At 37.0% G+C, this 15,066-nt stretch overlaps 1 gene segment (V, D, J or C); it reads left to right on the forward strand.

Annotated features, from left to right (window-relative positions):
* The first annotated feature begins 13,841 nt into the window (after positions 1-13,841).
* LOC138089033 (T cell receptor alpha variable 8-3-like) lies at positions 13,842-14,264 on the forward strand. The segment is given in 1 exon segment: positions 13,842-14,264. A coding segment is annotated over 1 exon segment (423 nt).
* Positions 14,265-15,066: the final 802 nt, after the last annotated feature.

Here is a 15,066-nt window from a genome sequence, read left to right on the forward strand (position 1 = left end):
AACTTACTTAGATATGAGATAAAGGTTACAACACAAAAGAATCAGAGTGGTTATAAAGGAAAGAAGAAAGGGAACGAAAGGGGAAGGGAGGCAAGAGGGACTTATTTTTGCCAAAAAAATTAAATACAAAACACTTTCCTCTTACAAGGCTACATATAGGGTTTTAACTGTCCTTCCTCAAATGCATTTTCATGTGAGTTCTGCAGGAGACATCCTCCGAGCAGCACCTTCATAACAACTGTCACCATCACTTGACCTTTAACACTCCCACAGACCCAAATGTAGAAAATAAATAACTCACTATACTCACATTAGTAAGAGTGCAACAATTCAGAAATATTGAGAGAATGAGTCGAGCTTTGTAATGGGGGTGTGGCTCTGAAATTGAGGTTGATCTGAGTTGTGGTCTGGTGTCAGGACTTAATTACTGAATGACTGAATGCAGGTTGACCATTCCCACCAGTACTTTAGGAGGCATCTCTGTCTTCTCGGTTTAATTCTTTTTCTAGGAACTGTTTAAAGCCTGTCTCTCAGTCACTATTGGTAAAATGTATTAATGTATAAACAGTACCCAGAAGTTGTCTTCCTAGTTAGGAAAACAATCAATACCTTACCGGGTACAATGACAACTTATGGTCAATGTTTCAGAATGGACAAACCAGAGATTTCTGACGGCGAATGACATTTCACAGTCAGGGGGACTGGACCAGCAGTTTGGCTGCTTTCTCAGGCAATTTAGAGGACTTCTTAGATGCTATCTTCATTTTTGTTTTCTCTCTTACTTTTTTAGGAGTGCAAATCCAGGGAACATGAGTCCTGGACTTGAGGAGTGGGGCAGAGGAAGAGAAGGGTAAATATGAAGATGCATTTCCAATCACCCTCACCAGAACCGCTTGATCTTTCAGGAATTTCTCTAAGAACAAGTAAACTATAAACCAGATCAGTTGTATCTAAAAGAAGAAATGGGGAAAGCCTAATCCACTTGCTGCCGCAAGTCAGAGGAGTTTCCAAAGCTCATTCATACTCTTCAACTTCCAAGTTTGGCTTGTAGCTCTGAGTCAGACAAGCAGTAGTCTTCACTCCGACATTAACAAGGCAGCCGAATCTGTTTGCAAGAGTGTGCTTCCTGGGTTTTGGAAACTGTGTGTGAGGGGTTGAGTTGAGATGGTGTGGCCGCTAGGTTGAGGCAGTCAGAATTACCGCACAGCATACTAAGATACATACCTTGGCTCTCATTTTTTATGAGACAGAAATCAAATTTGGGGGATTGTGATGCTGAGATTTAGGGGTAATTTGCTATTTAAACACAGGTTAATTTATCCCAACAAATATATAGAAATTGCACGAGGAGTGGACTGTTCCAATAACAATGAAATCAAAAGATGTGGCATTGGCTTGGCAATCAGGGCTAGGATTGTAAGGAAACACACTGAAATTTGGAAACATGGCAATCCACATTTTACAGAAATAAAATATTTAGTAAAACTGTTGCTTCCTATCATCTGTTAAGAAGCATGCATGTTTAATGAACTTATAGCATCAGAGAAAGAGTCGGAGGACAGAAGTGTGATTTTTTGAGAAAATGACTGCATTTGGCATATTAGAAGAAGAGGTGTATTTCAGGAAAGAAATGAAAGATATTTTAGAGATTTTGAAAATTGAAAGATTTAAAATTTGAGAACGGCTGACTCCTTTGAGAACAAAAACGGAAGGCCTTTGCACAATAAAGCCTAACTAAAATCTAGTTTGGTGACAAAAAGAAATGGCCTTTGCACCTACTGTTATAACCCCAGAACAACATAAACTGACTCAGGAAAAATCAGGTTAAGGTATAAGTTTCACTCAGAAGCTGGAAAAATCTCAGAGAAGCCTCCTTCAAATTGAGAGAGAAGTAAGGAGACAAGAAAAGAGAGAAAGAAAACAGATCTATGAGCTACTTAAAAAAGAAATATCTGTGGGTGTAGTTATTGGCTTGAGGAGCTATTCGGAATCAATTTTTTGAGAGATTTATATTGTCAAAGAAACTCTGAGCCTGGACTGAGAAATTCTGTGACTGTTAGAGATTTAGGTTATCCTCAGATCCCCAACATTCCTTGAGCAGGAATTTTCCCAAGAAATTTGTTACGCTATCAGAGAGAACACATTCCCCAATACAATTACAGATGTGGTCTAAGAGGATAATAAAAATTTATATAGTTTATATAATAATAATGAAATTTATAAAAATAGTACACCCAAGTGTACTCATGAATGGATGGATAGATGTGGTATATAAAACATTCAATAAGTGCTGTGAAGATAGATTAAGAAGGATGAGAGGATGGGGCAATGAAGGGGTCAGGGGAGACCTATTTGAGATTACAGTTTATCACTTTTAACACATGTTGACACTGTAACTCTAAGTTTAAAGTTAATTTATTAATTTTCTTTTATTTTTCATAGAGATTTTTCTTAGGTATCTCTACTTCTTTATTTTCTTAGCAGTGTCTGCCTCTAAAATACTGATGACCTTGGTCTGTTCTTGGCTTGTCTCCTTTCCTACCTCTGCCCTCTCTGGGCAGTTGCATACTTTTTTCAATCATTTGTTGGTTCATTCATTCATTGATTCATTCCAAAACTATTTTTGAACCTCTGCTATATGCCAGGCACTGTGTTAGGCTCTAGGTAAACCATAGTTGCTCTCAGTGTTAGAGTGGGAGATAAAGCCATTAAATAAATAATTACATAAGTAATTATTTAATCGCCATTGCAACAAATGTTGCAAAGGAAAAGTGCAGGCTGTTCTGAGAATGGGGCAAGGACATCTCAAGAGGATAAGGTAGTAGGGGAGCTTTTATAGACAGACTGGACAGTCCATGCAAAGACCCTGTGGCAGAGAGAAGCCACCTTCCAATTAGCAGCCCTTTGAAAACAAGGACAGAGGGTGTTTCTGATTCCTTTTGTATCTGTAGCAGTGTTACAGCATTTGGAGCAGCGCAAACATACAACAAATCTTTCTTAAACAAATATCTTAAGTAATTAGCAACGAGGAAAAAATAAAGCCAGTGAGAAGGCAAATGGAATAATGGAGAAATTAGCAAGGGTCATATACAATAAAATTTACATAACACAACCTGCTAATGAGATTTTGTTCATTCTTTTGTTAGGGACATATTATTATTCAAAGATGAGTGTTAACTTTATGAGTCATCCATGTGCGGTTTAGAACTAAACTAATTCTCAAATTCAAATTCAATTCTCATGGCTTATAAAAGAAATTATTTTTTCTTGCTATCTGAAATGAATGTATGTTAAGAAGAAATACGAGCTGGGTTTACTTATGTAGTTCTTCTAATATAAAGTTGGGATTTACAGCCTGCATTAATTATATTAGCCATAAAACAATGGGTCTGTGCTCTGGTTTGAAAATTCACTTCCACGCCATACTAGCACCATGTGTTTTTTGCTGCTGTTGTTTCTATTTTTTGTTAAAGCCATAGGAAGAAAGGATGAATTTGAGAGTCCTTAATTTTCCCAATCTGAGTCTTGCTTTTCATAGTATATAAAATCCACATATATTATTTTTCATATGTTACCAGAAGGATAATGCTAGTATATTTATGTCCTGTTTTATAGCTGAGTGTTTTATGGGTTCAGATGGGTCATACGGTTGTCAAGGTAAATCAATATTGTAATTCTATCTTGTACGTATCTTTGAGTTCTCTGCCATTTCCACTACCCCATCCTTTCAGACAACTGACTTTTACCTCCTAGACCTTTGGAAAATTCTCCTCACTCCTGTTCCCACAACTGGTTTTGTTGCCTCAGTAACTAGAGTGAGTCTCCTTGGCTACATACCTGAGAATGTCCTTTCTCCTCTTAGAAATGTTCAGTGGAGCATGGGAACAAGTCAATCTGAATTGTAAAGTCAGAAAGAGGACTCCAATTGCAGTGAATTAGAAGAGAATATCATGGCAATTGGAGAAGGCAATGGCACCCCACTCCAGTACTCTTGCCTGGAGAATCCCGTGGATGGAGGAGCCTGGTGGGCTGCAGTCCGTGGGGTCGCAAAGAGTCGGACATGACTGAAGTGACTTAGCAGCAGTAGCAGCAATGAGGTAGTAAGATTGAACTGGCCGTAAGTTTGGCCAAAAAGGAAAAAGAAACAATGGGAAGCTGAAGGAACGAAGAAATGAAGATTAAGGTGGACTAATTATTAGAAGGTCTTAGAAACCTGAAGATGTGGAAGAGAAGACATTGATGAAGGTATTAGTCTCACACAAGAATGGATAATATGTTGAATAAGTATCTTCCTGAAAGAGGAAAGACAGAAGAGAAATGGAAGGTGATGAAAAGATATTTTTTTTAAATTGAAAAGGGCAAAATGAGGAAAAATATGTTGGATAACTTTCATCTTTTCATTTAATGAGGAGGCAAGTTCATCTATAGAAAAAAATGTATAAAAATTATAAATGATCCCTGATATTATATTATAGAGTCCCTAAAATCAAACAAATAATACAAGTTTAACACTTTATTTTAAGAACTGAACCAAGTGTTTTGTTATTTTGCTGCTAGACCAGATGACTTCTTCAGACATCTTTCTAGTACAACTAAGTGACAATGAGTGCAAATGATGAATATAAGACAATTGGAGATGAATTACACACCTATGCTATTACCACAGACAGATAATCACTTCAGAAGCCAAAGTCACAGTTAAAGATTTTTTGTGTCTAAATTGAAATTATGCCCAAATCAAATGTGGGACATTGAAAAGGTCACTTAAAACAATATTTAATCATTATTCTAATAGTTAACATGTTTTGAAATCTCACATTAAAATAAGTTATTTCCTTTGAAAAGATAAAATTTTTAACATTTATGTGATACAAAAAAACTGAACAACAAAGTCCAAATGGTGATGATGATAGGTGCTAATACTATCATTTAAATTAGCATAAATCATTGGGAAAATCTGATTTTAAAAAGACAAAGCAGTTTAGCAAATGGTCATATTTCACATCATAAATGTGAAATATTATAATTCTATTGTCTATTCTTTTTATGAAAAGTTAGCTTCTGCAGGATGTCTTAATGAATAATAAAACTGACTTGATTTTTCCCACTGCAGTCAACTTTTCTGTCATGTTATTAATGATTAATAATGACTGTATGCTCAACCTTTTTTTCTTCTCCAGATAAAAGTAGTATTCTAACATAAGACTTTTTTTAGCTTTATAGGGGGGTAAAAAAGATACTCTGAACATACAGAGAGCTGAAATAAAAGAAAAATGTCAATCAATATCTCCAGTCTACTCAAAATAATTAACTTATAATACTTAGGCTTCAGTAAGTTATTTTATCATGTTCTAGAAGAGATGGCATATTTTTTTCATGTATTACATTATCTTCATTAGTATTTTTGCATTATAATACAGTGGATTTGAACTTAGAGCTAGACTTTTTAAAAGAAGAAAATGTAATACCAATTCAAGAATATCTTAGCTGAATAAAAAAGCGACAATCTCTTTTTTTTTAACTTTAGAATTCATGCTTGTATAAATGTTTCTCTACACTCTTACAAGAACAGCATCCTTTGACAAAGGTCTAAAAATGCCTGTGAAAACCAAACATAATAACATTGTTATTCTGCTACTTATTAACAGAACAACGCTTCCTATAACAATTAGATATGAATATTGCAAACTGAATTTGATATTAAGCTGTCTTTGAAATGCCACTTTGCAGCAGGTTTTCAAATGCTTAAAGCACAGCAGGAGATTAACTCCATCTTCAAATATTAAATCAAAACCTTTTTTTAACCTGATAAATCTTACTGAAAGCAAGGGCTTCTTTTCAAGAGAGAATTATTCAACAATCAGAAGAGAAAACTAAACCTCTCAACTATTGTTGGTACAGGGTCATTTCCACAATGAAATACAAAGTTAGAAAGGTTAGAAAAATGGATAGACTGAAAACAAAACAATTAATAGATAGGAGGAAGATAGATGATAGGTGCAACAGTGATCATATTTCTGAATTGGTGTCAATGAACACACGTTTTCAGGTACTCTTTTATGACTGCAGCCCAATGTTTATTTTAAAAGGGTAATTAAATATTTCATCACTTAGTTTTTGTTGTGTTTGTATATTACTTCCCATCTGCATATGCTCTTTGAAGGTCTTGAATTTCTTTGTATTTGATAACTCTTCATAAGATGTTACAAATACCTCTATGCTCAGGATAAAGATGCCTACAAAGTAATTGTCTACCTACATACCTACCTTCCTTTCTACCCATCTATTTAATTAGCTAATTGCTACCTACCTACACATCTATCATAAATTTCCCCTTCTTTGCAAAGTGGAAATTTCAACCAAAGTCACAGTACTCAGTTCTCAAATTCATCACATGAACTCTTAAGAGTCAACCATCCATTGTGTCACACATGTGTCAAAGGCTAACTGTCTTAATGCTGACTGGCAGCCTGATGTGGGTAATGCCATTGCTCCACATTAATTAACTCTCTGTGGAGCTGGAATTCTCTTCCTAAACTACTCCTACAGAAAAAACTACCTGGAAACTTGAAGTAACTCTTTCACTTGCATGATAGAAAAATGCAATAACCATCCAGAACAAGCATATTGTCAAATATGTCTAAATATCTTAACTAAAGAGTCATACCGAATGCATTTGAATTTAAGGAAAATTGTTAATATAATGTTCCTAAAAATAAATGACACTATTTTACTTTCTCTGCTTTTGCTAATCATTACCTTTAATTTTTAAAAATTATTTATTCATTTATTTTTAATTTCTTTAAATTAAAAGAAGTATAATTGATTTACAATGTTGGGTTAGTTTCAGGTATACAGCAAAGGGAATTAGTTATGTTGTTCTTTAGCTGGTAAGTCATGTCTGCCTCTTTGTGACACCATGGACTATAGCACGCCACTCTCCTCTGCCCATGGGATTTCCCAGACAAGAATACTGGAGTGGGTTGCCATTTCCTTCTCCAGGAGATCTACCTGACCCAGGGATCAAACCCTCATCTCCTGCTTGGCAGGCAGATTCTTTACCACGAGCCACCTGGGACTCAATTATATGTATACATATATCCATTTTTTTTTAGATTATTTTCCCATATAGGTTATTATGGAGTATTGAGTAGAATTCCCTGTGCTACAGAGTAGGTCTTTATTCAGTTCAGTTCAGTTAAGTCATTCAGTTGTGTCCAACTTTTTGCAACCCCATGGACTGCAGCACACCAGGCTTCCCTGTCCATCACCAACCTTATTAGTTATCTATTATATATATAGTAGTGTGTATATGTCAATCCCAATATCTCAATTTATCCTTCCTCCCTCCTTTCCTCCCTGATATCCATAAGGTTCTTTTCTACATCTGTGACTCTATTTCTGTCTTATTAAGTTCATTCATATAATTTTTTTAGATGGACGTGAGTTTGGGTAGGTTCTAGGAGTTGGCGATGGACGGGGAGGCCTGGCGTGCTGCGGTTCACGGGGTCGCAAAGAGTCAGACAGGACTGAGTGAACAGAACTGAACTGAACTGAACATATAAGTGATACCATATATTTTTTTTCTCTGACTTACTTCATGTAGTATGATAATCTCTGCTTACCTTTAATTTTTTTCTAGCAGAGAAATGCCCAAATGTGGGCCAACTGAAGAAATTATTTTTAAGTAGATGTTTATTTCCAAGAATTTATAATGAGATGATCACTTTTATTTCTTAAATCCAAACAGCTCAGTGATAGATAGTAGCAACTCACCCTTAACTCATCAAACAGAGAGAGGCAGATTCACTCTGTACACATGGTTATTTGCTTTCTCTGTTTTATGAGCATTGCCACTCTCTTTAAAATTGAGTCTATAAATAATATATAAGTGGAAATCTATCAGATGCTGCTTGTTTACTTGTATAATACTAATAATTCAAGATTTATATCTTGTTTTGTAACTGAGAAGATCTGATTAAATCATAGCCCTACTGAACATAATTTTTCAATTCTACAGATTTGGCTAAAAAATTAAAGTTATAGAGACAATAGATTTACTGGTTGAAATAAAATGCCATAGTGGAAATATGAAAGTGGTTTTAGAGAATAATAAACATGATTCCAAATCCTAGGAAAGCCAATTACCAAAAAGCGAGTATCATGAGTCAGGTTCCTTAACCTTCAAAAGACCTCAATTCCCTTATCTCTAGAACTGAGGGACCAATCATATCTACCTCATGGTAAAGAGGTAAAAATTATCAACTTTAAAAAGCTGATAATTTTTTAATAGAATGCTGAATGGGGTTTTCTTTTACATGTCCTGGAATTGATCATTCCTGCCCAAAGTTCAGATGGATAAGATACTCAAAAGTCTACTTTCTTAAATCCACTAATGCTCACGAAGGAAGAGATAGAGTGGGTTCTTCCACCAATATCACAATTTCTCTGTCTGTTTAGGAACAGGCTACAGAGGAGAAATCAGTTGTATTCTGCATTATAAATTGTACAGTGTTTGAAATGAGTAGCTTCTATTCAACCCTTTTTCTGAGGAAGCAATGTGGGGGTGACCTTCATCTCCACCAAGTCACACTGAGAAGGATTTCAAGAAAATCACTCCTAGAAACCAGGACTTTCTATAGTCAGGGAAGCTATTTGCCTGAATGCACACTAAGCTGAAATACCTGCTGACCCACTCTGATTTTGTAATCACTAGAGGCCTTCTGGAATTCCCTTGCTTTTTCTATGATCCAACAGATGTTGGCAATTTGATCTCTCTAGCCACTAGAGGCCTTGAGGGGCTTTCTTGGTAAAGAATCTGCCTGCAATGCAGGAGACATCGGTTCTTTCTCTGGGTCAGGAAGATTCCCTGGAGGAGGGCATGGCAATCTACTCCAGTATTCTTGCCTGGAGAATTTCATGTACAGAAGAGCCTGGCAGGTTATAGTCCATAGGGTCGCAAAAAGTTGAATAGACTGAGCGACTTTCACTTTCAGAGGCCCTGGAAGAGTAGATGACGTGCCTCCAACCTTCAAATTTAGAGAGAGTAATAATTGTGGTACTGCTGCTGCTGCTAAGTCACTTCAGTGGTGTCTGACTCTATGTGACCCCAGAGACGGCAGCCCACAAGTTTCCTCTGTCCCTAGGATTCTCCAGGCAAGAATACTGGAGTGGGTTGCCATTTCCTTCTCCAATGCATGCATGCATGCATGCATGCATGCATGCATGCATGCTAAGTCACTTCAGTCATCTCCGACTCTGGGCGACCCTATGGACAGCAGCTCACCAGGCTTCTCTGTCCATGGGATTCTCTAGACAAAAATACTGGAGTGGTTGCCATTTCCTTCTCCAAATCATGGTACTAGTATCTGCTTAGTGTCTGGATTTATGAAAGACATCGGGTCATGAAGTGAGAAGCAACTAATTTATCAGGTAAGGAAAGAAAATACTGTTGACCTCTATCCCATCTCAGTATTCCCAGAAAACAAAGAAAGAAAACATTATTCATGGTTTCTCTCCTGCCACCAATAAAAACACAGAGGCCAGAGGAGGAGGGAAGGGTTGTAGGACTGCTTGGGAGATTTCATCCAGGCACAGAAACTGCCTTCCTGGGGTGTGTATGGGGAGCTTAGGGCAAATAAAAATGCCTTCTGGCTGCCTTCTCTTCATAGACCCTTTAAAAATACATATATTTATTTATTTGGCTGCACTGGGTCTTAGTTGGGGTATTTGGGATCTTCTGTTTCAGAATGCAAACTCTTGGTTGCAGCATGCAAGATCTCGTTCCCCGATCAGGGATCAAACCTAGACCTTCTGCACTGGAAGTACAAAGCCTTAGCCACTGGACCACCAGAGAAATCCCTCTCCATAGATCTTAGATTAGCAGAGACCAAAGGAAGAAATGAGACACAGTGTAAGTAAAGCCAGACTATTTAATAAAAATCATTTGAAACCTTCACTTGTTACGCAGTAATCCATTTCAAAACTGTAAGTGATAAGGATAGGAAATTGCGAGGAAAGAATAGTGTGGGGAGACTAGTATTTGGGTTAGTCCAGCAACAAAGTTTGAGACACTTTCAGTGCAAACTGCATGACATCCACATGACAGACATATCCACCTTAAACGTGCGTGTGTTAAGTGTATGTAATGTCACCATTCAGAAAACTAACAATTACTAGTTCCTCAACACCAAAACTAGACATTTTACATTTCATTGTTTCCATATTATTATTACTATTTCACGCTTGCTCTTGTAAATCAGGCATTTTGCTAAGTGCTTTAGTTATATCATTTTACTTTTTTTACTGTCTTCATTTTTAAAGATGAAATGAAAGTGTTAGTTGCTCAATCAGGCTAGTCTGTCCCTTGTGTTTCCCAGGCAAGAATCCTGGAGTGGGTTGCCTTTCCTTTCTCCAGGGGATCTTCCCGACTCAGGGATTGAACCTGGGTCACCAGAATTGCAGACGGATTCTTTACTGTCTGAGCCACCAGGGTACTTGGTGAGGGTAAGAACAGTGTCCAAGATTGCAGTTATTAAGAGTAGACTCAGAAACTAAATTCATGTAATTCAAAAAATCCATGTTCTTAGCCAAGATGTATCCTGCCTCACAATTTTTTTTCTCTTAACCCTTAAATTTAACCCTCCTCAGAATCAGACCAGATTTAGTGCTGATTACTGTCTCAACTTAGTTCATGTTATTCCTTCTACCTGAAATGTCATTTCCCCTTCTCATGTACAGTGCAAATCTTAGCCATTACTCAAAGCTTATCTTAAGCCCCATTGTTCTTTTAAGACTATTTATAAAGCACATATATTATATATAGAAACTAGGATGATATATATTTGTATGTGCAAAAATATATATGTATATTTGTATATACATGTACAAATATATTCAGAAAATATAAATGACTGATTCTACAAAAAAAACTCAATTGTTTCCTTTCACATTAAATTACATTTTTTCCCATTATCTTAAATCCTTTTCAGTCTTACTATTTTTTCTATATAATTTTGAAATTTCTGATGTTCACTAATAGCTTTCTGATTAACTGGTTTTATGTATTCTTCTGTTTGCAAGAAATTTCTTTTATGGGTTCTCCATTATTCAGAAAATTTTATAGACAAGGTTATAATTTATGAAACAGGGAGATCATTCTTGAAAAGACTGAACAGATTTTTAACTACTTCATTAAAGCAATCCATAAATAAAACAAAATACAATGCCAAGATAACTTTTGTAGTTGAGTTTCTAGCAATTACCTTTTTTCCCTTTAGTGGTACTGATGTAATATAAAAGATATAATCTTCTTGTTTCATCTCTTTGTAATTCTTTTCTCATAAATATGACTTGCTATCCAAAGTTTCCATATATGATTAAGTGTCAATTGACTTTGTTTCTTAATATCTCCTATTTCCCTCCAATCCTTGAAACAGAGCAACTGGTGGTGGAAGCTCAAGAAATAAAGCAAAGTCCTGCTCCATTGCTGTGCCAATATGCCCCACTTATGTGATCTTGGATCAATTTCTTCTACCTTTGTGTTTCTGTCTCAAAATAGGGGTAATCTTACTTAATTCGGTTAAATTGTTGGGAGGTTTACTGAAGCAATATGAAGCTTCTAGTGGAGTGTTTATCTCATGAGTAAGAGCTTACTGTTTATTGAATCAAGAATAGCTCTAGTTCTCAGATATTTTCATCAATTTCCTCACTAGATATATGCTTGCATTCATTAGTCACCAGTAACTTAATTGCTTGATTCCTTAAGGCTTAGATCACAGGATATTTGTGTCATATAACAAACATGTAGCCCAGCTAACACTTTTTCAGTAGTTGCAAAGTGCTAAGCATTGTAGAAGCACTTCTTATAGATTTCTGTTGTTCAGTCACTAAGTAGTGTCTGACTCTGCTAGCATGACTTAGCGACTGACTATATTATCTTATAGATAATCTTATTTAACCATCATGATAATCCTAATGAGAAAAAACTGGCAGAGGCTACTAATAAACACAAAAAATTCATCTCCCTTTCTTTCCAATCAAATATCTTCCCAGATAGATTTTATTTTCCAGACTCCTTTTAGTTAAATATGACCTTGTGGTGAAGTTCTTTGACCATGTGGTGAAATTTTTGCAAAGGGATATTGAGTAAAACTGATGTACATATATCAGATATATAGGATTTTCCTCCTTCATGTTATCTTTCACTTTTATCCTCACAGGCACTCGGACATGGCAACTACTCTAAAAAGAGAAAACATCAGAGGTGGGGGGGTTTCTGGCTAAACAACTTGATAGGGTTCTTGCTGGAGTCAGGCCAGGGTGATAAGTTCCTAAGGGTAGGGAATGAGGAATTTGATGATAACAACAGTGGGAGGATTTCCCAAACTGATCCAAAAGATTCTGGCTAAAACTGTATTAAGGGTGCCAAGGACAGAGCCTAAAAGGATGAGATTTGGTTCAAAAGGGAATTCAGAAAAGCCTGACTAAAATCTGGCTAAGGAGTCTTTATCACTACCAGTCAAGTAGTTTGAGTGTGTGTGCTATCGTTTCAGTCGTGCCCGACTCTTGATAACTTCAGGGGCTGTATCCGCTAGGTGCCCCTGTTCATGGGATTCCCCAGGCACGAATACTGGAGTGAGTTGCTATGCCCTCCTCCGGGGAATCTTTCTGACCCAGGGATCGAACCACGTCTCTCATGTCTTCTGCATTGGCAAGCAGGCTCTTTACCAATAGCACCCCCTGGGAAGCCTACCAATCAAGTAGTTTACCCGTGTATTACCAATTTTATGGTTGAGAAAATAAGGCTCAAAGAGGTTATATACATTGTCCACTTAGAGCAAGAGACTGAAAACAGTTTCCAATCAAGTCAATTTTATTTCAAATTCTGTGGTTTTTCTACCATACAATGGTGCTCTCAAGGACCAGGGAGAATTAAACATTTAAGTATGTGTGTGTGGACATGCATGCATGTGCACACGTCCTATTAACATGAATATACTGCCAGTCCAGATCCAAAGTTTACTTTCATTTTTTTCTAATTCTTGTCTTAGAGTATCCCCTCAATCCATGGACTGATTTACATTGTAATTTGAAGGTAAAAATTATGAGATCTAATCCTATAATTGTGCATCTCATTTGTGAATATACATTACCTCTTGTGTCTAGTTATACAATAAAATTTAAAAAGATAAAACAATGAAAATGCAATTTGCCACTACTTGAGTAGCCAAAATGTGTAGATTATATAGAAGAAATAAAGCAAATATCAAAACATAGCATTCTAGATGCTTCCTAGGTAGCTCAGTGGTAAAGAATCTGTCTGCAATGCAGGAGACATGGGTTCAATCCCTGAGCTGGGAAGATCCACTGGAGAAGGAAATGGCAACCTGCTCCAGTATCCTTGCCTGGGAAACTCCATGGACAGAGGAGCCTGACAAGCTACAGGCCGTAAAGTCATATGACAGCAACTGAGCATGCATGAGAAAGCAAACAGTTTGCTTTCTACTCTCTACAGAGTCCAGAAAATGGGACTCCCTAGATGCTTCTTGAGCTATGAAAAAAGAAACATATATGTTTAGGTACTAATCATACGAAATAACTCCTCCCTGCAGCTTGCTGAGTTCTTTGCAGAGGCAAGAGAGAGGAATCAGACATCAAACATCAGAAAGCTGTAGGCTCATCTCAGCAACGTTTGCGTTTTTCTCTTCACAAGGAACTTGTCCAGACTTAAACTTCTTTCTCCTGCCACTTCCCTGTCTGCTCAGGGGAGATCATTCAGAAAAGACTTCACAGCGTTTCCACTGCTCAGCCTGCTGCTGCTGCTGATCTCAGTACTGGGGATGAAATTTGCCCCAAGAGATTCCAGAGGCCAGCCAGGGACCCAGCCTGATGACCCTGTTTTTGTCTCTGAAGGAACCTCATTGGAGCTGAAGTGTAACTATTCCTATGGTGCAACTCCCTATCTCTTCTGGTACGTCCAGTACCCCCCGCTAAGACCCCAGCCGCTCCTCAAGTACTTTTCAGGGAACACTGTGGTTCAAGGCATTAGAGGCTTCGTGGCTGAATTTAAGAGCAGTAATTTTTCCTTCAACCTGAGGAAATTCTCAGCCCACTGGAGTGACTCAGCTGAGTACTTCTGTGCACTGAGTGTCACAGTGCCTGGGACTGCAGGAGGGATTAAACACAAACCTCTCATGGTAGTGGAGTTTTCAGACACTCAAGATCGCTTCTCATTTTATTGTAAACTGTCTTTTGCTATATGATTGCAAACGAGGCAAAGAGAGCTGAGCAGACAGAGGTGCTTTTATATAAGCCTACAGTTCCATGTCTGGTAAATTTTATTTCGGGAACTTTTTACTTGCTTTAGAAGCCACATAACAATAAATAGTTAAGATCCTAGAATGTTCTTATCATGTGCTAATCAGATGCTTAAGGACTTGCCTTGAGGTTGACTGTTTTAAGGGATTGACTGTATGGGTTTTCATTCACCACTTTGTGTCTCGCTCAAGAGAGAAAACTGAAGATGAACTGCTCATGTTCTCTCCCTGAAAATTTGCCTCCTTAACTTGGTCATTCACAGACAATTTTCTTGAAATTTTCTTTCCCCCTGGGTCTTACTGCGTTGGTCACAAAATGTTAGAATATTTTCTCTGAATATTTATTTCACTTAGTAGGACTTCTGAAGTTGGTTCACACTAAGAGATTGATTAGAATCTTACAGGGCTTAGAAAACTGTTATAGTCATATTAGTTCTGGCAACTCTTTAAGAATAGTACCTAAGGAGAATGGAGATTTAGATAATTCATCATAGCTAAAGAATTTTTCTCAGTTATAAAGGCAGCTTCTCATTCTGTTGGTATTCTCTTAAATTCTATAAATCTACATCAGAAATTTGCGAATATAACTCCTTTGCTGCTTTCTTCCAGCTATGGACATTTTTCCCCCTGCCTTGCTTTCACCCTGTTCTTGTATGATTTCACTGTTAGAATGTCAGAGTTTGATTCTTATATGTTAAAATTGTCATAATTAATCAGGTAGTAAGTTTAGCAATTCAAACTCTGCTAG

Source organism: Capricornis sumatraensis, chromosome 12, assembly GCF_032405125.1.
Source record: "Capricornis sumatraensis isolate serow.1 chromosome 12, serow.2, whole genome shotgun sequence".
NCBI classification, from domain to species: Eukaryota; Metazoa; Chordata; class Mammalia; order Artiodactyla; family Bovidae; genus Capricornis; species Capricornis sumatraensis.